Source organism: Gorilla gorilla, chromosome 12 (assembly GCF_029281585.2).
Source record: "Gorilla gorilla gorilla isolate KB3781 chromosome 12, NHGRI_mGorGor1-v2.1_pri, whole genome shotgun sequence".
NCBI lineage: Eukaryota > Metazoa > Chordata > Mammalia > Primates > Hominidae > Gorilla > Gorilla gorilla.
The window spans coordinates 71,245,204-71,268,920 of record NC_073236.2 but is presented as its reverse complement, the minus strand read 5'-3'; the positions used below and the strand labels follow the sequence as shown (position 1 = coordinate 71,268,920).

Genomic DNA, 23,717 nt, shown 5'->3' with positions numbered 1-23,717 from the left:
CAGAAGACTTGTCTTTAAGTTCGGAAATTCTTCTGCTTGATATAGTCTGGTGAAGGCTTGATTTTATTTTTTATTTTATTCTCTGAATTCCTCAGCTGTAAGATTTCTGTTTGGTTATTTTTTTATGATGTTTCTCTCTGTTGAATTTCTCATTTAGATGATGAATTATTTTTCTGATTTTGGTAAATTGGGTTATCTGCATTCTCTTCTATCTTGTTGACTTTCTTAAAGTTATTTTGAATTCTTTTTCTGGCATTTTATAAATTTCTTTTTTTTTGTGGAGTCTGCTATTGGAGAATTAATGTGTTCCTTTGGGGGCGTTATGTTTTTTTCATGTTTCTTATGTCCCTATATTGATATCTGCTCATCTGGTGGAATAGTTGCCTCTTCTAATTTTATGTAGTAGCTTTCACAGGGAAAGACCTATTCCTTTAGATGGGTCTTATGGTGTCTGACAGGTAGAGTACATTGGCTTAGGTTCTGAGTGAGCACAGTGGTATGGTCTCTGTGCAGTTTCATCAGCTGTAACCCATATTAGTGATGTTTGCAAGTGCCTCAGTGGCCTGGGCTGTGGAAGTGTGTGGTGGTGGTGGTGGTGTGACTTTACCAGAGATGGGCTTGCCAGGCTGGTTGTTAGGCCAGGGGTATGCATGTACACATAGTGAGTCAGCTGGCTTGGAGACTGGGTCACTGAGGGCAGGGCTGCTAGGCTGCTTCTCAGGCTGAGGGTGCTGGTGTGCAGAGACCTCAGGGACTGGCTCTCTGGGCTGTTTATCAGACTTAGGGCGCAGACATGTTGTGGTTTGGCTGCTTAGGGTCTGGCTTACTGAGGAAAGAGCCACCAGGCTGTTTATCCAGCTAGGAGTGCAGGTGTGGGACAGTTTGGCTGGCTTGTGGAGTATGTCCGCCTAGGGTGGTTCCACCAGACTGTTTCCTCATTTGGGGGTATGGACACACAATGATTAGGCCAGTTTGGTGGCATGCCCACTGGGGGTGGTCTGCTGTTTCTCTGGCTGGGGTGTGAGCTCACAGTGGTTTGGCTAGCTTGGGGAAGTGCGTACCAGGGGTGGGCTGCTATGCTGTTTCTGCAGCTGGAGGTGCAGGCATGTGGTGTTTTGGCCAGCCTGGGGTTGACTTCCCCACTATGCAGTACCAGAGTCATGACTGTCCCTGGGCCCAGGCTCTCAGTAACTGGAGCCATTGCATTACAGTCCTTCATGTGGTCTTTATGGAATGATGGTAGAGCCTTAAAGCTAGAGAGACACAGTGGCTATTGGCCCCCCGAGCAGGACGCCCTCCAGCAGTGGCTCTGGTTTCAAGAAGATGCTATGCTGTAGCAGCTTAGGTCATGCAAGGGTGGGGAGTGCATAACACGAGCTCCTACTGTGGAGTAATGTAGCTTTGTAAATTCCAGGTAGCTCTCCAAACAGCTCAAGGCTTGTAAGGACTGTGGGATTCTCCTGTAGTAAGGACTGCAAGTTTCTGTGGTTGGGGCCCTGTGCTTACCATTACCCCATAAGAAGTCCCTCCTGGCTCTCAGCCAGTCTCCCTGGGGAGATGGGACAGCAGAGGCAGGGTGCCTTGCACCTCTTTTCATCCTGCTTTTGTGCTCCACAGGGATCTTGCCACTCTCTTGCTGCACTTCAGTGCTTTCCCTCAGACAATCCAGTTGAATTGTAGTTGTTGATTCTGTGTTTGGGTCCCTTTTTAGGGGGCAGGGGCACGCATTGGGCACCTCTAGTCAGCCATCTTTCTGATTTTATTCATACAAGATAATTTTTATAAAATTAAAGTAAAAAGTATTATATAATTATCTTAACCTTTCCTGTGTAATATAGTTTATACTGAAAAACGAATAATTTGTACTATAATATACATCCTGTGTACTATGTTTGTACTATAATAATATCCTGTGTAATACAGTTTATACTAAAAAACAATTTGTAGTATAGTTTATACTGAAAAACGAACTATTTTGTTCTTATATGTACAGGAACCAAGTTACATGAGAACATTGAATTAATGCGATATATTATACCTGTCTATGATGTTCAGAAACTTCTCTAGAAAAGCATTTTACAAAAAATTAACTTGTGTTGTCTATATTATATGTAGACAAAAAATGAAATGAAAGGTACCACCCTATTCTATTTCAAGATCCAGTAGCTTTTCTGCTTTTACTTTATTCAGGGTTGTTTCTTTCGTTTTTAGAATTTTGAGAATTGCAGTCAAACAGACAGATCACAGACTTTGATACAAAATATCTAAGTATTTCTGCTCGTCACATAAGAAAATCTCCATTTTGTTTGACTTCAATAAATACCGAAAATAAGTATTTGGTAGCAAACAGATCATAAACAGTGCTTTTATGTTTTCATGTGTTTATCTTTTCTTCTGGTATAATCTTCATATCTTAAAACTAGAGAAGGGACCTGTATGTATATTATAGTAGATGAAGTATTCTATTAATATTTAAAACCAGAAAGTCAAATATAAGGGATCCACATGGTATCACTACAAAAGTGGTATAAGAATAGAGAGACCTGTTCACATTCAAGAAACAATGTTAAGAATTCAGTTTAGGGCTGGGCACGGTGGCTCACACCTGTAAGCCCAGCACTTTGGGAGGCCGAGGTGGGTGGATCATTCAAGGTCAGGAATTTGAGACCAGCCTGACCAACATGTTGAAACCCTGTCTCTACTAAATGTAAAAAAAAAAATTAGCCGGGCATGGTGGCGCATGCCTGTAATCCCAGCTACTCGGGAGGCTGAGGCAGGAGAATAGCTTGAACCTGGGAGGCAGAGTTTACAGTGAGCCTAGATTGTGCTGTTACACTGCAGCCTGGGCAACAGAGCGAAGCTTAGTCTGAAAAAAAAAAAAAAAAGTTTAAGGCCAGGCACAGTGACTCATGCCTGTAATCCCAGCACCTTGGGAGGCCCAGGTGGGCAGATCACTTGGAGCCAGGAGTTTGAGACCAGCCTGGCCAAAATGGCAAAATCCGATCTTTAAAAAAATAAATAAATATAAAAATTGTTAGAGGAATGTGTATTAATCACAGTTGCTTTTGACTACAAGTCACAGAAATTTGACAAACAGCAATTTAATCAAATAAGGCATTGATTTTTCTTCTGTAATATGCCTGTGTGTGTGTGCGCACATTTTTTTCTTTCTCCTGAACACAGTTGAAAGTACATACATGCATTATGGCAGTTCATCACTAAATATGTCAACATGTGTCACCTAAGAACAAGGACATTTCTATATAGCTATATTCTGTTATTATATTCTAGAAATGTGTAACTGCCATAAATTTTAATATCCCATACTCAGTTTTGTACATTGTTTTCAATAATGTACTTTTTGCATTTTTTTAAAAAAATCAGGATCCAGTTAAATTTTTTTAAATTTAATCTAGAATGGTTTTCTTGCCTTTTGTCTTTAATGATATCAGTGCTTCTGTGAGTCCAGGCCAGTTATTCCTAGAGTGTCCCACAATTTTTGTTTTTCTGATTGTTTGCACATAATTTGATTCACATTAAACATTTTTGGTGAAAATATTAAGTAGGTGATGTTTATTCAGAGTACCACATTAGGAAGCACATCTATCAGTTTGTCCTGCTGTGGTGATGTGGTAAGTGTAATCACCTTGGTAAGGTGGTATCTGACAGATTTCGCAGTTAGTCTACCATTTCCTTTGTCAGTAATCTGTGGAGTGACACTGAGACTTCATGAGTATTTATTCCCAACAGACCTTTTTCTTGTTGGGAAATAAACATCCTTTTATCCGTTCCTAACTTAATTTTTACATTGATAGTTAGAAAATAGTGATTTTTCTGGTTCTACCATTTTTTCTGCTTTAGCTGGCATTCTTTTATAAAGAAATGCATCTCTCCCAGCCTTACCCTCTGATAATACTGGAATACAGCACACTGAATCACAAAATAATCCATGATTCATATGGAATCTTTTTTATTATCTCTTTTTTTTTTTTTTTTTTTTTTTGAGACAGGGTCTCACCCTGTCGCCCAGGCTGGAGTGCAGTGGCGCGATCATGGCTCACTGCAACCTTGACCTCCTGGGCTCAAGCAATCTTCCTACCTCAGCCTCCCAAGTATTAATATTTGGGACTATAGGCACATGCCACCCTGTCCAACTAATTTTTTACTTTATGTAGATTTGTATGGAATCATGGATTATTTTGGGATTCAATTTGCTGTATTCCAGTATTATCACTATTTTGATGCTCGAATTGTTCTAAATTTGGTCAATCGGAGTTTTTTTGCACTGGTTTCTCTGTCCTTCTGACATGCACCCATCAATTTTTGAGCATTTCTTTGTCCTCTGGCACAAGAAGATATCCTAGGTCCACATTATACTTTTTGTGCTTCAGACCTGGGATATGACATTTCTCAAAAGAGCTCTGGTTTCTTTTAGTGGGGAATGGTATTTTGAAGGCAAAATCTATACTATTGGATTTATTTTTTTCTTCCAAGTGTCCTCCTTCTCCCTGAGAAGTGGTGCCTTTTCTGAGCTTGCTGTACCTGGTTCCACATATTTTTATGCCTCTCTTTTGGATTCTCTATTAGCTTGGCCTCTGCAATGTTGGATCTGAAATGTGTTTTTAGTATTTCCCAGTAAAAGTGTGACTTAATTTTTTTTGGGAGTGATACCTATGCTTCAGCACCCCTAGATTCCCACTCCCTCTCTCCTCTTTTTCTGTCATTTGCCACCTGATTTTCTCTGCTTCAGCATGGGTTCTGGGGCTTGATCTTCTGAAACTAGCATTTCTCCTCTCTCTTACATGTAAGTTAAAGTTTTTAGTAATCTCCATCTCCTAGTTTTGCATTACATATGGGATGGGATATGGGTAGTTTTATTTGCTCTATTTGTTGATTTCTTTGAAGAATATGTGTTGTGATTAGAATTTAGGTGACTATAATTATTCTATAAAAATTGGAATTCTTCAGTTTAACTATTTTTATGGCTTTCTAAGATGTGAAATATCTGACTTTCAGTTGAAGTTTTAATTTAAACTTGGTGACTCTTGGTAATCAGTAAGTAAACTTGGGCAAGCCTTCAGTATATTTTGAAGTAATTTATGCCATTTGTCCTACCCTAAGTGGCCTCTAACCAGTGTATTCTTTTTGAGTCCTTGGGTTTCTTTGCTTTTTAGTAGCCTTTCTCTTTCCACTTGCAGACCAACATCAGTCATTTTCTCCTGTTGTCAGTGTGCTGTCTACTAAATCCTATCCACTTTACGAATAGAGAATTAAGAATTTGGATGACATATCTTGTTAGACTTAGGTATGCCATTAGATAAGCAGGACCAAATGAAAGCCTGAGGGCCTCTTGGAGCTTTATTTAGGATCTGAATCTCCTCTGAATGTCTATTTGGTTATTAAATAGCCATTTCTGCCTTATTTCCAGTTCTTTACTGTGTTCTAGTTTGACAGTTAAACTGGGTAAATCATCTTAAAAACTGAGGTTTTGCTTTAGGTTTCATGTAATGATATTGAGGGATGCAATACAACGTTAAGAGCATGAATGGTTCTGGAATCTGATTCCTTAGGTTCAGATCCTGGCCCTACTACTTATTGGTTGTGTAACTGAGTAGTTGCTTAAACTCTCTGTACTTCCATTTTCTCACCTATGAAGTGAAGTATAATAATAGTATCTTCACAGATTTTGTGAAGACTGAAAAAGATGATACATGACAAGTCTAGAATGGTGCTTTGGTGTTGATGATTGTTATTACAGTTGATATATTAATTAATAAATAATAAAAATGTGTTGGATATTCACTCTGTATAAGGAGCAGTGATAGGCTGTTAAATAAAGCAGATCATCAGATCTTTAGGATAATCTGTTTGTCACTTGCTCCCCACCCCTCTCCATATATCAATCCTGAAATTAAAATGTTTTAATGATAATTTATTAAACCTTTATGCTTCCCATTGAGAAAGTGCAAATGGTTATTTTATCGTGTATTCACTATTTAGGGGTTTACTTTAAAAGGAACACTATAAATGTCTGAGTGATGTTAATTTCAAAGATTGTTTATAGCATTCTTTTTGTATTCGATAAAGACACATAGCTTATAATGAAATTACACTGTTGTGGAGTTATGTGTCCACTAGAGGTCACATTATACTTTTATATTACTTAAAATGTCTTTTATCTTTGTAGTGTCAGTGAAGCTTACTTCAAAGAAAGACAGAGGTAGGAAAAGTTCATTTATTGCTTCCTGAAAAAATACAGTTTATAAAAGGAAAGAAAGAAATTTAGGATGGACTGTTAAAGGAACCAGCTTTATATGCCATAGTTTTATATTTGATAGCTTATTACTCTGTTGGTTAGAAAATTGGTTCGTAGTATGGAAGTAACAATGAGATTTTGGTACCCAAGTCAGAAATAGGAACTGCTTACTCTCAGCCACAGAATAATGTGCATTTTTTGAAATTACTTTTGAATGATTACATGTAGGTATAGTCATGTATAAATGTGTTCTACATTTATTATCTTTTTTTTTTTTTTTTTTTTTGAGGCAGGGTCTCACCGTGTCCCCCAGGCTGGCGTGCAGTGGCACGATCATGGCTCACTGCAACCTTGACCTCCTGGGTTCAAGCAACCTTCATACCTCAGCCTCCCAAGTATTAATATTTGGGACTATAGGCACATGCCACTCTGTCCAGCTAATTTTTTACTTTATGTAGAGATGGAGGTCTCACTGTGTTGCCCAGGCTAGTCTTGAATTCCTGGGCTCAAGCAGTCTTCCCACTTCAGCCTCCCAAAGTGCTGGGATTGCAGCCACCACACCCTGCCTATTACCTATTTTTATTAAAAGGAGTGTGGATTTGGAGTGCTGCCTACTTGGAGAGTGACCTACCCAAGTTACCTAAATTCTCTGGACTTTCAATTTCTATGTAAAGTGTTAATAATAGCTATGGCAATGTTATGTTGAATCACAACATTTAAGTGAAAGTTCTGTGCAAATGATGCAATGAGTCATCAGATAACTGCTGTTGTTTTTAGCCTACTAAGGTACAATCTGATATACCTAATGCTAAATGATGAGTTATTGGGTACAGCACACCAGCATGGCACATGTATACATATGTAACTAACCTGCACATTGTGCACATGTACCCTAAAACTTAAAGTATAATAAAAAAAAAAGGTACAATCTGGGAAAAAGAAAGGAATCTTTAAATTTTTAGCCTCTTTTTTCCTGAAACAATAGATTATTAGTTTGTACTTACTTCTTGGATAGCCATTGTGGCTAACAATAGATTGTGAAAAATTCATTCATGTGATAACTCATTCCGATGCTTGATATTACTGTCTATATGTTACAGCCTTAAGTGTGGAACAGCTATCTGGTTAAAAAAATGAATACTGACTCCTGGCAGTTTCACATTTTTTGTGGAACTAATAGGTTTAATTGAGTTTATGTGTTGGTATGGTCTATTTTTTACTGATAATTTTGGTCCCTATGCGGATAATGCCAACATTCAAGTGCTAAATATCAAGGTTACCAAGAGATGGGTCAAGTAGTTACGGTGTTATTGAAGTTGGTGCTTAACATGTTTTCATTATCTATCAATCAACCACAAATAAAAAAGGCAATCTTAACTATTGTATTTACAGTGAAAAGGGAAAGCTTTGATTGGCACTGTCAGCATTTAAAATGCAAACAATTTTTGAACTTTGGTATGTGGAAATGATTGTGAGCATAAGTAGAACACTGTTGGCTCAAAATAGGAAGCAAATAGATATTTTTAAAAAATGCCAATTTCTTTCTTACTGAAAATGTTTGGTTTTCACTATTCCCCTTCTTGCCTTCCTGAACTCTTAACTGCTGCTGATGGCCCCAGAGTTTGCACGCAGTTCTGCCTAATCTGGGTCTCTTTGACCCCAAAGCCTATAGTCAGACCCTTTTACACTTACCAGATCCTTGAGCATGGGATCTCTTCCTTTTAAAACCTTTATCATCATGACATACTATATGTTTCTTGTATTTGAAATGTTTTCTGGTAAGTACATATTATATACAGACTTTTCCTATTTTATGAATTTTCTTGGTAAGAATCCCCAGTAGATGTCTGTCATGAATGGAAACTATCATGCAAGGTTTTGGGATCCGTTAGATTCTAGGCTTGAGGCTCTGTTGTTGACTCTTCCATGACTTTGGGCAGGTTTTTTTAATCTCTGAGTTTCATTATTTGTTAAATGAGGACAATCATTTCAATATACAGTTGTCGAATGAATGATATATTTCATATCAAGTCTACTGATTTCAGAAACATCGCCAAGGGTTTTGTTTGCCTTTTTTGTTTTGTTGCTTTTTAAGGAGGTGGCTGTTCTTAATCTTTTAATTTTTTTACTGTATAGATAACAGACAAGAGAGTATCCAGAAGACATGCCATTCTTGAGGTGGCAGGTGGTCAGCTGCGAATCAAACCGGTAAATATGTTATTAATGATTCATTTTAACTTTCGTCTCTTACCCTTTCAGTTTCCAAGCAGAGGTGCCTATTTTCTAAGGTTATGGGAATAGGGAATTAATGTCAGAATATACCCTTCTCATTGCCAGAAAATAATTAGGAGATAAAGATCTGAACTGTGAGGAAAACTACATATTTTCTCATAGGACAATGCCACATTTACCTAAATAGAATTTCAATGAAAGATGACTGCCAGTTCATGTATATATTATGATTTGGTTTAAAATTGAATACTCCAAATAATATCTAATAAGAAAGCCCATAACTATTAATGGTTGGTTTTTTAAGCTGGGGTAGTGACCAAAGTAACTTAAATGTTATGGGGTTATACTTTAACATATTCTGTATCACTCTGTATAGAGTTGAATATTTCTAAAACTTAGACTTTGTTCAACTTCGAGGTTTGAAAAATGATTTTAATTTGAAAGTTTTTGTTGAGGGCTCGATTTTAATTGCTTGCTTTATAGTTTACTGCTGTGAAATCACTGATGATATGCAGGGACAGCCAGTTCCCAAGAATATACAATGTGATTATTCCTTTTCATTTGCAGAGTCTATTGTGTAAGAGAATGAAATACGTACATGAGGGTCCATTTATTTTAGACTAGATCGTATGGTGGTAAAATTTCATGGAATTCATTAATTTATAACTTTTTTAAACCAATTTGTATTTTCATATTTTATATACAACTGCCTGTTAAATCATTAGTTCTTTCTTTTACACAGATAGTACTTGCTTTTATTATCCTATGTTTAACTGTTTCCAAATTTGGAAAGCATCTTTTTAATTTTAGTACTTGGAAATTTTTTGAATAAGAATTATTCAATGTATTCACCTTATCTCAACCTTGAATAAATAATCTTTAAAAGAGTTTATGTCTCATCTTCATTCTGCATTATCTTAGTGTCTTGAAAAAGTGTTAATATCTGAAGTCAACACTCCTTTAGGAGCCACTGTATTTACCATTAGATATTCATCTCTGTATCCTCTCCAGCTATCTTATTCTTCTGAGATGACATACTGGATCATAAGGTCCTTGAGTATAGGAACTCTGACTAATCTTTGTATCCCTAGTGTTTAGCATAGTGCCTAAGACATAGTAGGTATTTAATTAATATTTGTTGAATGCATGAGTAAACGCTGTGGTGAGAACTATCTATGGCATATCTAGGAGTGGGAACATGGTAGATTTTTACAAAAGTATGTTATTCTCTAGTGCCCAATTTCTAATACCCTGCCAATGAACTACCATGGCCTAAAATAAGTTTTTTTGTTGTTACTAAAGCACATTAAAGGAAAGAATAGAGGGATCTTGAAATATAGAAATGATAATTTTTATTTATATAGATTTAGGGAGTGCAGTGCAGTTTTGTTACATGGTTATATTGTGAAATGGTGAAGTCTGAGCTTTTAGTGTAACTGTCACCTGAATAGTGTACATTGTACCCATTAGGTAATTTCTCAACCCTGTCCCACTTCTCACACTACCACCCTTCTGAGTCTCCAGTGTCTGCTCTGCCACTGTGTCCATGTCAGCACATTTATTTTGTGGACAAATTAACCAGTGGAATTGTGGACAACTCAATAGATATCAGATTTTCTCTTTACACTCTTTATTTACTCAATGATAAGAAGAAACCCTTCTTATAACAAAATTGACATGGCATTAAATTTTTTTATATCAAAAATAGATGATTAGAAAACTGTCATATTTACTAATGCATGAATATTTTAAACATTTACATTTTTTCTCAGTGTTAATCAAGGACATTTATATTTTAAAATGTTTTATAAATTGGCTTTAATAAAGGTGCTTAGTTGGAGTTGTGTCTATACTTGGCTGAAAATTATTCAGATATATTTTGTACTTTTGTGGCTATTCAAAAGAGTACTAATAAGGCCGGGCACGGTGGCTCACATCTGTAATCCCAGCACTTTGGGAGGCCGGGGCGGGTGGATCACGAGGTCAGGAGATCGAGACCATCCTGGCTAACACGGTGAAACCCCGTCTCTACTAAAAATACAAAAAATTAGCCGGGCGCGGTGGTGGGCGCCTGTAGTCCCAGCTACTCTGGAGGCTGAGGCAGGAGAATGGCGTGAACCTGGGAGGCGGAGCTTGCAGTGAGCCGAGATTGCGCCACTGCACTCCAGCCTGGGCGACAGAACGAGACTCCGCCTCAAAAAACAAAAAAACAAGAGTACTAATAATGTAAAATAAATATGCCCAAATTAAAGGTGATTTTATTAGTTGAAAATCTTACCTTGAGTTAAATTTTATCCAGTATGTACTGAGCCAAATTTCTATGTGGGATTTTAGCAGTGTTCAGTTATAAAAAGTCTCCTTTTTAAAATACTCTTCACTTTTACTGGGTCTTTAATTAGATGATACGCAGATCATAAAACCACTATGTATGACATTAACAGGTGTCTTTTGAGCACAAAACTGTAGTAGAAATAATACTAGAAGCTAGAGCAAAAATTCCTCATGACCACTAGATATAAAACTAAAATTTGGAATGATTTATTTAAGTTATACCTCTGTTTATGATCTTTTAAATATTATTTAGTGTAATTTTGTAAACTTTCCCATAAATGTGATGTTTAGACATGGGAGAAAGGTAGATCTTTTTTATCCTTTTTCGAGTACCTTTTTTTGACAACTTAGAATGTCATAGCCTTCTGGAGAACGTCTGATCTTAAATACTCAGCAAATTCTAGAATGGGAATGAGAGCCCAGGTTCTTTGAACTCTGTAGTATTTTGTTGTTGTTATGTTTCTGAAGTCAGGATTCTCTTGGCATTGGGTGTCTTGTCTTTAAAAAAATTTCTTCAAGTTACAACTAATTGATGATCTGTCTTAACAAGAAGTTTTAGTGCCTTCAGTTGAATAATATTTTAGAACTGAAAGCAACCTTAGATTTGGACTTATGTATGTGGAAATTTGATTGGGCCAGGGCTAGCATTGCGTATCAGTGGGGAAGAGGAGTTTTTATCAGTAAATGGTACTGGGACAGTTATCTGTTTGGAAAAAAAAATTAGATCCCTGCTGCAGACCCAAAAATCTACTCCAGGTAGATTAAATGTGAGAGTCAAACTATAAAACTTTTAGAATATAATACAGGGAAAAACCCTTATGACTTTAGAGTAGGGAAGGGTTTTTAAACAGGATATAAAAAGCATGAACCATAAAAACAGTTGGTAAAAGCCAATGAAATTAAAATAAGAAACTTCGTTTATCAAAAGACACTATAATGAAAATGATAACTACAACAGGGAGAAGATATTTGAAACACATGTAATTGGCACATGTAATTACATTCATGCATTGACATAAAGAAATACCTGAGACTGGGTAATTTATAAAGAAAAGAGATTTAGGCTGTGTGCCATGGCTCACACCTGTAATCCCAACAATTTGAGAGGTGAAGGCGGGCAGATCACTTAAGGTCAGAAGTTCAAGACCAGCCTGGCCAACATGGTGAAACCCTGTCTCTACTTAAAATACAAAAATTAGCCAGGCGTGGCCAGGCGCGGTGGCTCACGCCTGTAATCCCAGCACTTTGGGAGGCTGAGGCGGGTGGATCACGAGGTCAGGAGATCAAGACCATCCTGGCTAACATGGTGAAACCCCGTCTCTACTAAAAATACAAGAAATTAGCCAGGCGTGGTGGCGGGTGCCTGTAGTCCCAGCTACTCAGGAGGCTGAGACAGGAGAATGGCATGAACCCAGGAGGTGGAGCTTGCAGTGAGCTGAGACCACGCCACTGCGCTCTAGCCTGGGTGACAGAGTGAGACTCCGTCCCAAAAGAGAAAAAAAAAAAAATTAGCCAGGCGTGGTGGTGGGTGTCTGTAATCTCAGTTACTCGAGAGGCCGAGGCAGGAGAATTGCTTGAACCCCAGGGGGACAGAGATAGCAGTGAGCTGAGATCGCACCACCGTACTCCAGCCTAGGAGACAGAGTGAGACCCCGTCTCAAAAAAAAAAAAAAAAAAAAAGAAAAGAAAAGAAAAAAGATTTAATTGGCTCATGGGCAGGCTTTATAGGAAGCATGGTGCCATCATCTGCTAGGTTTTTGGTGAAGCCTTAGGGAACTTTCAATCATGGCAGAAGGCAAAGGGGAAATAGGCATGTCACATGTTGAAAGCAGGAGCAAGGGAGAGGGAGTGAGGGGAAGGTGCCACTTTTTTTTTTCTTCAACTTTTAAGTTCAGGGATACACGTACAGGGTGTGCAGGTTTATTACCTAGGTGAATGTGTGCCATGGTGGTTTACTGCACAGATTATTCCATTATCCAGCTATTAAGCCCAGCATCCATTAGCTATTCTTCCTGATGTTCTCCTTCCTCCCACCCTCCACTCTTTAGTAGGCCCCATTGTGTGTTGTTTCCCACTCTGTGTACATGTGTTCTCATCATTTATCACCTCCCACTTATAAATGAGAACATGCAGTGTTTGGTTTTCTGTTCCTGCATTAATTTGCTGAGGATAATGGCTTCCAACTCCATCCATGTCCCTTCAAAGGACGTGATCTTGTTCCTTTTTATGGCTGCAGAGTATTCCATGGTATATATATACCACATTTTCTTTTTCCAGTCTATCATTGATGGGCATTTAGGTTGACTCCATGTCTTTGCTAAGCCACACACTTTTAAATTACTAAGTCTCACGAGAACTCATGCACTATTTGGAAGATAGCACCAAGCCATGAGGTATCCCCACCCCCATGATTAAAACACTTCCCACCAGGCCCCACCTCCAGCATTTGTGGATTACAATTCAACATGAGTTTCAGGTGGGGACAAGTACCCAAGCTATATAATTCTTCCCCTGACCTGTCCCAAATCTGTCCTTTTCACATTGCAAGATACAATCATGCCTTCCCAATAATTCTCCAAAGTCTTAACTCATTCCAGCATTACCTGAGAAGTCCAAAGTCTCACCTGAGACAAGGCAAGTCTCTTCTATTTATGAGCCTGTAAAATCAAAAGTTATTTACTTCTAAGAAACAATGGGGGTATAGGCATTGGGTAGACATCCCTGTTTCAAAACAAAGGGTCTGTAGGCCCAACACAAGTTCAAAACCCATTAGGGCAGTCAGTAAGTCTCAAAGCTCCAAAGTAATCTTTGACTCTCTGTCCATATCCTGGGCACACTGATGCAAAGGGTGGGCTCCCAAGACCTTTGGCAGCTCCACCCCTCTGGCTTTGGAGGGTATATCCTCTGAGGCTGCTCTCACAGGCTGGAGTTGGTAGATCTACTATGTTTGGGTCTGGAGGATGGTGGCCCTCTTCTCACAGGTCTACTAGGCAGTGTCCCAAGTGGGGACTCTGTGTGGGACCTCCCACCCCACATTTATTCTCTGCACTGCCGTAGTAGAAGTTCTCTTGTAAGGGATTTGCCGCTGCAGCAGGCTTCTGCCTGGATACCCAGGCTTTTCCATGCATCCTCTGAAATCTAGGTGGAGGCTGCCAAGAATCCACCACTCTTGCACTCTGTGCACCCACAGGCTTAACACTGTGTGAGAGCTGACAAGGCTTATGGCTTGCATCCTCCAAAATGGCAGCTCAAGCTGTATGTGGGGTCCTTTGAGCCATGGCTGGAGCCAGAGCAGTGGGAATATGGATAGCACTGTCCCAATGCCATGCAGGGCAGCAGGGCCCTGGGACTAACCCATGAGATCATTCTTCTCTCTTAGGCCTCTGGGCCTGTGATAAGAGGGGCTGCCATGAAGGTCTCTGAAATGCATTTGAGGCCTTTTCTCCATTGTCTTGGATATTAGAACTTGTTTTTTTGTTTGTTTGTTTGTTTTTTGTTTTTTGAGTTGGAGTCTTGCTCTGTCACCCAAGCTGGAGTGTAGTGGCGTGATTTCAGCTCACTGCAACCTCCACCTCCTGGGTTCAAGCAGTTCTCCTGCCTCAGCCTCCCAAGTAGCTGGGACTACAGGCGTGTGTCACCACGCCCAGCTAATTTTTTTTGTATTTTTAGTGGAGATGGGGTTTTGCCATGTTAGCCAGCCTGGTCTTAAGCTCCTGACCTCAGGTGATTCACCCGCCTCAGCCTCCCAAAGTACTGGGATTTACAGGTATGAGCCACTGTGCCCAGCCTGACTTTTTTTTTAGTTGTGCACATATCTCTCTAGCAAGTGGTTGCTTCACAGCCTGCTTGAATCCTTCTCCTGAAAAAGCTTTTTATTTCTCTGCCCCATGGCTAGGGTACAAATTTATCTAGCTTTTGCACTCTGCTTCCTATTTGAATATGTGTTGCAACTTTAAGTCATTTCTTTGCTTATGCGTTTGAGTGCAGGTTGTTAGAAGCAGCCAGGCCACTTCTTGAACACTTTGCTGCTTAGAGGTTTCCTCTACCAGATTCCCTAAATCATCATTCTTTAGGTCAGACTTCCATAGATCCCTAGGGTGTGAACCAAATGCAGCCAAGCTCTCTGCTAAGACATAACATACTTGACCTTTGCTCTAGTTCCCAATAAGTTCCTCATTTCCATCTGAGACCTCCTTAGACTGGACTTCATTGTCCATATCACTATCAGCATTTTGGTCACAAATTTGCTGATCATTTGGTCATTTAACCAATCTCTAAGAAATTCCAAACTTTCTCTCATCTTCCTGTCTTCTTCTCAGCCTTCCAAACTTTTCTAACTGCTGCCTGTTAGGGAGTTCTGAAGTCACTTCCACACTTTTAGATATCTTCATAGCAATGTCCCAATTCCAGTACCAATTTTCTGTATTAGGCCATTCTTGTGTTGCTATAAAGAAATACCTGAGACTGGGTAATTTATAAAAAGAGGTTTAATTGGCTCACAGTTTTGCAGGCTTTACATGAAGCATGGTGCCTGCATCTGCTTGGTTTCTGGGGAGGCCTCAGGAAGCTTACAATCATGGAAAAAGGCAAAAGGGAAACCAGCACATCACATGTTGAAAGCAGAGCAAGTGAGAGAGAATGGGAGGGTGATATGGTTTGGATTTGTGTCCCTGCCCAAATCTCGTGTCGAACTGTAATCTCCAGTGTTGGAGGAGTGGCCTGGTGGGAGGTGATTGGATCATGGTGGTATTGGATTTCCCCCTTGCTGTTCTCATGATAGTGAGTTCTCACGATATCTGGTTGTTTAAAAGTTTGTAGCACCTCCCCCTTCTCTCTCTTTCTCCTGCTCCAGCAATATAGGATTTGCCTGCTTCCCCTTTGCCTTCCACCATGATTGAAAGTTTCCTGAGGCCTCCCTAGCCATGCTGTCTGTACAGGCTACAGAACTGTGGGTCAATTAAACCTTTTTTTTTTTTTTAATAAATTACCCAGTCTTAGGTGAAAACAGACTAATACAGTGTGGGAGGTGCCCACTCTGTATTAGTTAAATGACCAGAGCTCATGAGAACTCATTATCTTTAAGACGGCACCAAGCCATGAGGCATCTGCCCCTATAATCCAAGCACCTCCTGCCAGGCCCCACTTCCAGCATTGTGGATTGCAATTCACCATGAGATTTGGGCAGTGACAAATATCCAAACTATATCAGGAGTGCTGTCCAAAACATATGGCAGATGCCTTTAATCAATGAGAAAAAAATAAAAAATCCAGTAGAAAAATGGACTGAAGACTTGAGATGCACATTAGAAACCAGACTAGCTAATAACCATATTTATATTAATATAGTTTAATAAAATGCCCATTATCTTGAAATAGATTGATGTATTTATTCAGCAGCTTATTGTAGCTGCACTGTCTACAAGGTGCAATTTAAAGACATTTAGAGAATTTCTAACACTGATTTTAATTGTTAATGGAAGTTTAAAGATCTTGAAAATCAGAATGAGATGGACAAGTGACTTCTAGTTCATTCATTTTATCTTAATGTTTGTTAAATATCACTTATTCTCTGTTCCCTGATCAGTCACAAATTCTTTGATCTACTAAAGCAAGTTATCTATACAAGTGTAATAAAATGTCAAGAGGGAAATTTTAGTTAAAAATCTTTGTAAAATTACATAAATGAATATAGCAAATGTTTTGTTGTGATGACCCCTTCTGTATACTGCATGCCCCAAATTATATTTAAGTGATTAAATGTTTTTCTGCTTTTCTTTAACTTGGAAATCCAAACTTACCACCAAATAAAAAAATAGCTTTGACAAGGAGAGTTGAATGCTATTAGGGCAATTACTAATTTGTACTTTTAAATTGGATGACTTTCTGCCTTTTTTCCCTCTAATATTTCTCCTACAAAAAATGCTGTAGCTCTCCAGCAGTTCTAGGAAATAGTGCATGAGGAGATGATGCTAGCTCATGAGGAGATGATGTTAGCTTTTTTATATTTCATCTAAATTTAATCTACAGCCTAGTATCAGCAGGGAGAAAAGACATTACAAAGGCAAACTGATGATGATGATCTTTGTAAATGACTGTATTACCAGTGATTGGTTATGCCCTCAGGGTGAATCCATAGCTGTCAGTGCTTTTATTTCATTTTAATAAAATCTTACTCACTTGGGATCGTGGATGATTGAGGCAGTAGCTCTATAAGTTGCAGTTTTTCTTTTTTGCCTTTTATTATTTATTGACCCTCAAAATGTACGTCTTTGGGTGGTTGTGTTTTTTTATTGCACAAAGTTCCCGAATTGAGATTGCTTTTCTTCTCATGAAATTAAAATTGTACTTGTGAAATATCTGGAAAATCCTATAATAATAGCCTTTCCTCAACTTATTTTGTTAAAAAAAAAAGCTTTCCAAATTAAACAAACAAACAAAACACTGAAAATAAGGTGCTTTTTGGGGGTATACATCTATCATTCTTTAATATTTAATGATAACTCTAAGAGAAAGCTATAGGAAATTGATTTGTATTTTAGTTTCATTTTTTGCAGGGATAATGCATCGTTTGCACCACTTCTAAAGTTATAACATGATCTGTTGAAGTTTTAATTTATAATCTCATGAATTTGTTAAAAGGCATACACCAACAATGTCTCTCATGTAGGTAGTTATATCTTTTAATCATGGTGAGGTTGGGTTTGCCAATATTTTGTCTGCCCTTGTTTGCTTTTAGAATCAAAGTTAAACTTATCTCATTGAAGCAGTTGGGAATCCTTAACCCTTTTGTGATATCAAGAAAAGTTTGAATATTCAGAAAAATCTTTAAATCCACTGGGGTCTTGTTTTGGGAGGGATTGAAAAGATTTTTAATTATTGATTGTACTTTTGAAATATTACAGGTCCAATTCAATCTCCTTTCTCTAATAATTAAATACTCTCAAGCCAGGTGCAGTGGCTCACACTTGTAATCCCAGCACTTTGGGAGGCCAAGGCAGGTGGATCACTTGAGGCCAGGAGTTTGAGACCAGCCTGGCCAATGTGGTGAAACACCATCTCTACTAAAAACACAAAAATTAGCCAGTTGTGGTGGCGGGCGCCTGTAGTCCCAGCTACTCAGGGGGCTGTGGCACGAGAATTGCTTGAACCTGGAGGCAGAGGTTGTAGTGAGTAGAGATCATGCCACTGCACTCAAGCCTGGGTAACAGAGCAAGACTCTGTCTCAAAAAAAGAAAAAAATAATAAATACTTTCAAACAGGCTGCACATACATACACGTAAACATACTTTAAAAAAATCTGTTTGGTGTTATTAGGTAATTGTCTCTTTTGGCCATATTTACAAATGTATTCCTATAAAGTATTTACAGTATTCTGTTATTTTTCAAAGCTTTTATTTTTTATGTAATTATGCCATTGTTTTCATTCCTAATTTTTTGTGTGTAATCTTCCTTTTTGTTTATTAATATTGTTAGGTTTTTGTATACTTTGTAACTTTTTAAAAGCTACTTTTTGGACTTCATGTACGTGTAGCATTTTAGTTGGAGTATATGTAGTTTGACATTGATTTTTTAACTTATTCAGTGAGTAATATGAATTTAGGTTTACGTTAGAGGATCAAACATTAGACTTGAGTGTCATTTTTACTCTTCATTTTGGAATCTCCTGTATGAACAGTTTTAGGAAAAGGAAAAGATGATCATGGACCATACTCATGGGTTCACTTTCTTTGTGGCTGGATTTGCTGACTGCCAATATTTAACCAACTATAATTTAAATATTAAGTGCTTTCCGCTGAGGAAAACATACTCAAACAGAATATTGCGTTATCTTTGGGTTTGTGATGCTTTTGTAAAGAAATGTAGTTTCCTTAAGTATTTTACCTTTTCCACTCTTACAATGTTATGCCTTTGTATTTAACATCCTAGCCTTTGTAAGTTTGGGACCATGTCAGTATTTAACATTGTTTAGAGACTCATCTGAAGTTTTAACATGCTCATGAATGAAAAGAACATGGTCTTAGCCTATAATCAGAAGCAAGCCTCACTTAAAGAATATTCAGAGTTCAGACCAAAGCTATGTGGATTCCTGTTCTGACTCTTGCTTCTCCTGTTAGTTCAACATTCCTGACTCTGATGACCATGACATACTCAAGGAAAGGGAGCCTTCGCCCAAAAGGGTGAGGAATACAGGGCACGATTCCCAAGTTCAGCAGCGGACACAAGCTCAGAGCCTGTCAGTTTGTCATGTGCTTGTTGCACTCAAAAGCTCAACCTGCCAAGAGCCAGAGGACAGCTTTGAGAGAGAGAAATTAGGAGTGGCTGTTAGCATGGTGAAAGATTTCTAAACATTGTTTAAATTGTAACTTGAATTTAAAAATCAAACATTCACTACTCTTTTTAGGAATACAATATTGCATAAATCACACTGCATCTCCATTCTTATGCAATCTTGTATATAGTTTGACTAATAAAATAATGGCCGACCAAATTTGTGTCATCTCTGTTTTAAATTTCTACCTCTGCTCTTTATCTTCAAGTTTTATTTTACTGCTTTCTTGTAACACAGATTTAAAGGATAGAAATATGATGTATGGCCAGATTCTTATGAAATTGAATGGTCAGAACTAGGAGGATTATATTCATTATAGCTTCAAAGATGTGTCTTTTTTGTGGTTGTTATTGCTCAGCATATGTCCATTCCCAGGGTGGTAATTACTTTGCTGTGATGTCTCCGGAAAAAGTCTCATTTAAACTGATGAAATAGATAGAAGGAAGGGTAATAGAGATAGGTGCTCTCTATAAGATTGTACTTAAAAAAAAAAAAACCACCAAAGATCTGCATTATGTAGATTGCTTTGTCATATCCTAAAGCTTATTTGTTTTAAAAACCCAGTGATGTTATGACAAAATGCCTATTTGACTTATGGAAAGAGCCAATTTTAGCTTGAATCTAGTTAGAATTTTTAAGGCACCTCATAATAGGTCCTTTTTGTTTTTTGAAGCAACTCTTGTTATCTTTGCTAACATGGAAATAGTGGCAAACATAATATAAAACAGTGGATATTGTAATAGTTCTAACTTTGAGATCTGTTTACTACTTTGATTTGAATGTGGATGGTCTTGATAGTGGGAGTTTCATTTAAACAAATAAGACAATTCCTCTTTCAGGAGGTAGAAAGAAAGCTGTGTTGTTTGCTTGAGAGATTTGATTAGAATCTTCCTTCCTATATGTCTTATTCATTTTGTGCTGCAATAACAGAATACCTGAGGCTGGGTAATTTATAATGAACAGACATTTATTTGGCTCACCATTCTGGAAGCTGGGAAGTCTAAAATGCCAGGGCCGCATCTGGTGAGAGCCTTTTTGCTGCATCATAACGTGGTGGAAGGCATTACATGGAGAGAGACCATGCATGAGAGAGTGAGCAAGAGAGGGCCAAACTTGCATTTATTACAGACCCACTCGCGAGATAACAAAGTTGCTCCCGAGATAATGAATCCACTCTTGTGATAATGTCATTAATCCATTCATGAGGACATTTCCCTTATGACCTACATGTTAAAGGTCCTACTTGTCAACACTGTTGCCTTAGGGTTGGAGTTTCCAACACATGGACTTTGGGGGACACATTCAAACCATAGCATTGTAGTTTCTTATTTTTTAATTGTAATAAGAAATTAGTAGGAGAAAATAAATGGTAAAGAAACTAGCCATTGTCAGGAAATTAGTGCATTTCGGATATGGAAGTTGGGGGACTCAGTTTCTCCATACTAAGAATTATTTTTCATATTTCTTCTTGTGATGTCTAGTTGTCTCTATTAAGCAAAATAGAAGACTCTTTTAACCAGTTAGTTGATAACTTTGCTTTTTTCCTTTGAGTCCTGGAGAAATGGGAGGTATACCATAGCTTCTTTTCTCTTTTATATATAAATAATAATTATGGTACTTATAAGAGTTAGATTTATTAAACTTTTAAGTCTAAGTTTATGCTTAAATTTTTTGATACCAAAATTGTGAATTCATATTTAATTGTATTTTTGTTGTAATTTTGAGTTACAACATTATTGTATTATATTCTTTTTAAAATTTAATTATATTCTTTTTTAATTTGTTAGATACACACAAATCCATGTTTTTACCAGTCTTCAGAGAAGAGTCAGCTCTTACCATTGAAGCCAAATCTATGGTGCTATTTGAATCCTGGAGACAGCTTTTCTTTGTTAGTTGACAAATACATTTTCCGCGTTCTCTCTATACCCTCTGAAGTGGAAATGCAATGTACCTTAAGGTAAGTGCTTGATGAAATGAGAGTAAGAATGTTATTTTTAATCTAATTCCTCAGCCATCACAAATCCTTCGGTAGGAACCAGTAGAAACCATTAAACTGGAGATAGAGTAGGTGTGTAATGTGTGTGTATGCATGTGTGTGTGCATGCCTTTGCATGTGTGTGTGTTTTGTGCACATGCATGTGTGTATCTGTTTCTAGAAAACATTTGACTTTGGAAACTTACTATGCGTTGATAGCAGTTGCTCCCACAGGTGGTGTCTTTTACCATTGTATTCAGAATGTATTTTCTATCTAACAGTATTCAATATAGTTAATTTGAAATTGACTACCTTTTCCTCATTTTTTTAGCTTTTTGAATTTTATTAAGGTATTAACTTCTGACTTACACTTGTCTAACTCCTCTTTCTTATAAAAATAGCAGAAAATATAGAACAGAGAAACTGAGGAAATGAGGTATTAGAATAAATATACTGATGTCTGGCTTACAGTTAAAATTCATACACTAGTTTTTTTAGTCAGAAGATTATTTGGCTTCATTTCAGCTTTTAAATTATAGAATGGATAAACTAGACTTATAGAAGTAGATGGACAGAATTATGCAGAGTATGTTCTCTGATAGCAATAGTATTAAGTCAGAAATCATTAACAATAAAATAGCTACACAAATATACAAATATTTTGAAATTAAATAACACATTTCTAAATTACCCTTGGGTCAAAGAGAAGTCATAGGGAAATTGGAAAACATTTTGAACAGAGTGATACTGAAAACAGCATAAAAATTTGTGAGATGCAGCTAAATTAGCCCTTAGGGGGAAGTTTTTAGTCGAATGCCTGTATTAGAAGAGAAGAAATCTGTAAAACCAGTGATCTGTGCTTCTACTTTAGGAGGATAGACAAAAAGCAAATTAATCCCAAAGAAAATAGAAAAAAAGAAAGTAAGAACTAGAAGTCAGTGAAATAGAAAATGGCCAAAATAAAATCAGTAAAGCTATGGGCTGGTTTGGTGAAAAGATTAATAAAATTGGTGAAACTGTAGTAAGGCTTACTGAGAAAAAAGTGAGAAAACACAAATTATCAATATCAACAGTAGAAGAGGGGATATCATTACTGATACTACAGACCTTAGAAGAATAATGAGGAAATATTACGTAAAACTTTATGCCAATAAATTTGGCAGTTAAAATGAATGGGTACATTTCTTAAAAAAACAAAACTGATGCAGGAAAAATGGAAATCTGATGAATTCTATATTCATTTTAAAAATTGAATTCATAATTTAAGTATTTCCCATAAGGATCTTCACTAATGAATTCTATTAAACTTAGAAGGAAGAAATAATGCCAATATTATTCTTTTTTCTCAAAAAATAAAAGAGGATATACTTCCCAACTCATTTTATGAAGCTTCTGTAATTTAGAAACTAAAATCAGACAAGATTTTACAAAAAACCCTCAAAACTACAGACCAATATTCCTCATAATAAAGTATTTACAAATCAAATCCAGCAATATGTAAAAAGGATAATACTCTATTACCAAGTGGGGCTTGTCCAAGGGATACAAGGTTAGTTTATCGTATAAAAATCGAAGCAATTCACCATAACAGACTAAAGAACTATCATTTTAATAGATGCTCAAAAATAATTTTGACAAAATTCAACACCTCTTCATGATTTTTAAAAGTTTTGAGAAAACAAGAAAAAGAAGGAAACTTTTTTCCTACAAAAAACCTATTAGTGAAATGTTGAAAGTTCTTCCCCTAAGATTGGGAATACAACAAAGATAAAATATATCAGATTTGAAAGGAAGAAGTAAAACTGTGTTTATTTGCAGATGACATGATTTGTGTTTAGAAAATCCTTAGTAATCTACCAAAAAGAAAAGCAAGTCACAAAAGTGTCTGTTATATGATTACATTTATATTAAGTTCTGTAATAAGTAAACTAATCTGTTAAATAGAAATGTAATCAATGGTTGTTTCCAAGGGGATTGACTAGTAAGCTACAAAGGAGCTTTTTGTTTGGCTTTGTTTTAGCTTTAAACAAATATGGACATATTCTGTGTCTTGTTAAGGGTGCAGATTATGTGGGTGTACGCATTTGTCAAAACTAATCAAATTTCACACTTCAGATATGTGCATTTCATATATAAATTATATCTAAAAATGCTTAAATGTAAGTGGAAAAAAATGTCAGGAAGTTGCTTTTTCGTTAAATGAAATTCGTTAACCATTGCTTACTACTTTAAAGTACATGTCTTTTTCTCTTATCGTACATGTATGAAGCGTGCTATTTAAACTAGCTGTTGAAATGAGACATGTAAAGAACTGATTTTTTTTGTTACAATAAACTTTCATAATAGAATTACATACTTTTTTCAAAAATTAGGAAAATGTGCATCCTTATGAAACACAATATGGTCATTGCCTGATAACTTATTGAAGCTATTATATGTCTATTTAAATTTCATTTATATTGATTCAAATTAGCTTATTCCCTTAGTGTGAAAGACCAGTGTCTTTAGGGCTAGTGTCACACTTTAAATGTATCAGGTTATGGGATTAGTGAATTTTGAATTTTTTCGTATTGATGAAACTGAAAATAAAC

The 23,717-nt window shown here is 37.0% G+C and overlaps 1 protein-coding gene across 15 annotated transcripts in view; it reads left to right on the top strand.

The window, feature by feature from the left end:
• The window catches only part of APLF (aprataxin and PNKP like factor), a 164,189-nt gene that overhangs the window by 14,486 nt on the left and 125,986 nt on the right, over positions 1 to 23,717 (top strand). For 14 of the 15 annotated variants that reach the window (XR_010129957.1, XR_010129956.1, XR_010129958.1 and 11 more), the window contains exons 2-3: positions 8,393 to 8,464; positions 20,936 to 21,108. Coding sequence is in view for 12 of the 15 variants with exons in the window: in XM_055378901.2 (XP_055234876.2) it covers positions 8,393 to 8,464; positions 20,936 to 21,108 (245 nt within the window). In the remaining 3 variants the exon portion in view is untranslated. Of the gene's footprint in view, positions 1 to 6,187; positions 6,221 to 8,392; positions 8,465 to 20,935; positions 21,109 to 23,717 lie in introns of all 15 variants that reach the window. The other variant, XM_063695837.1, reaches the window with a different exon arrangement.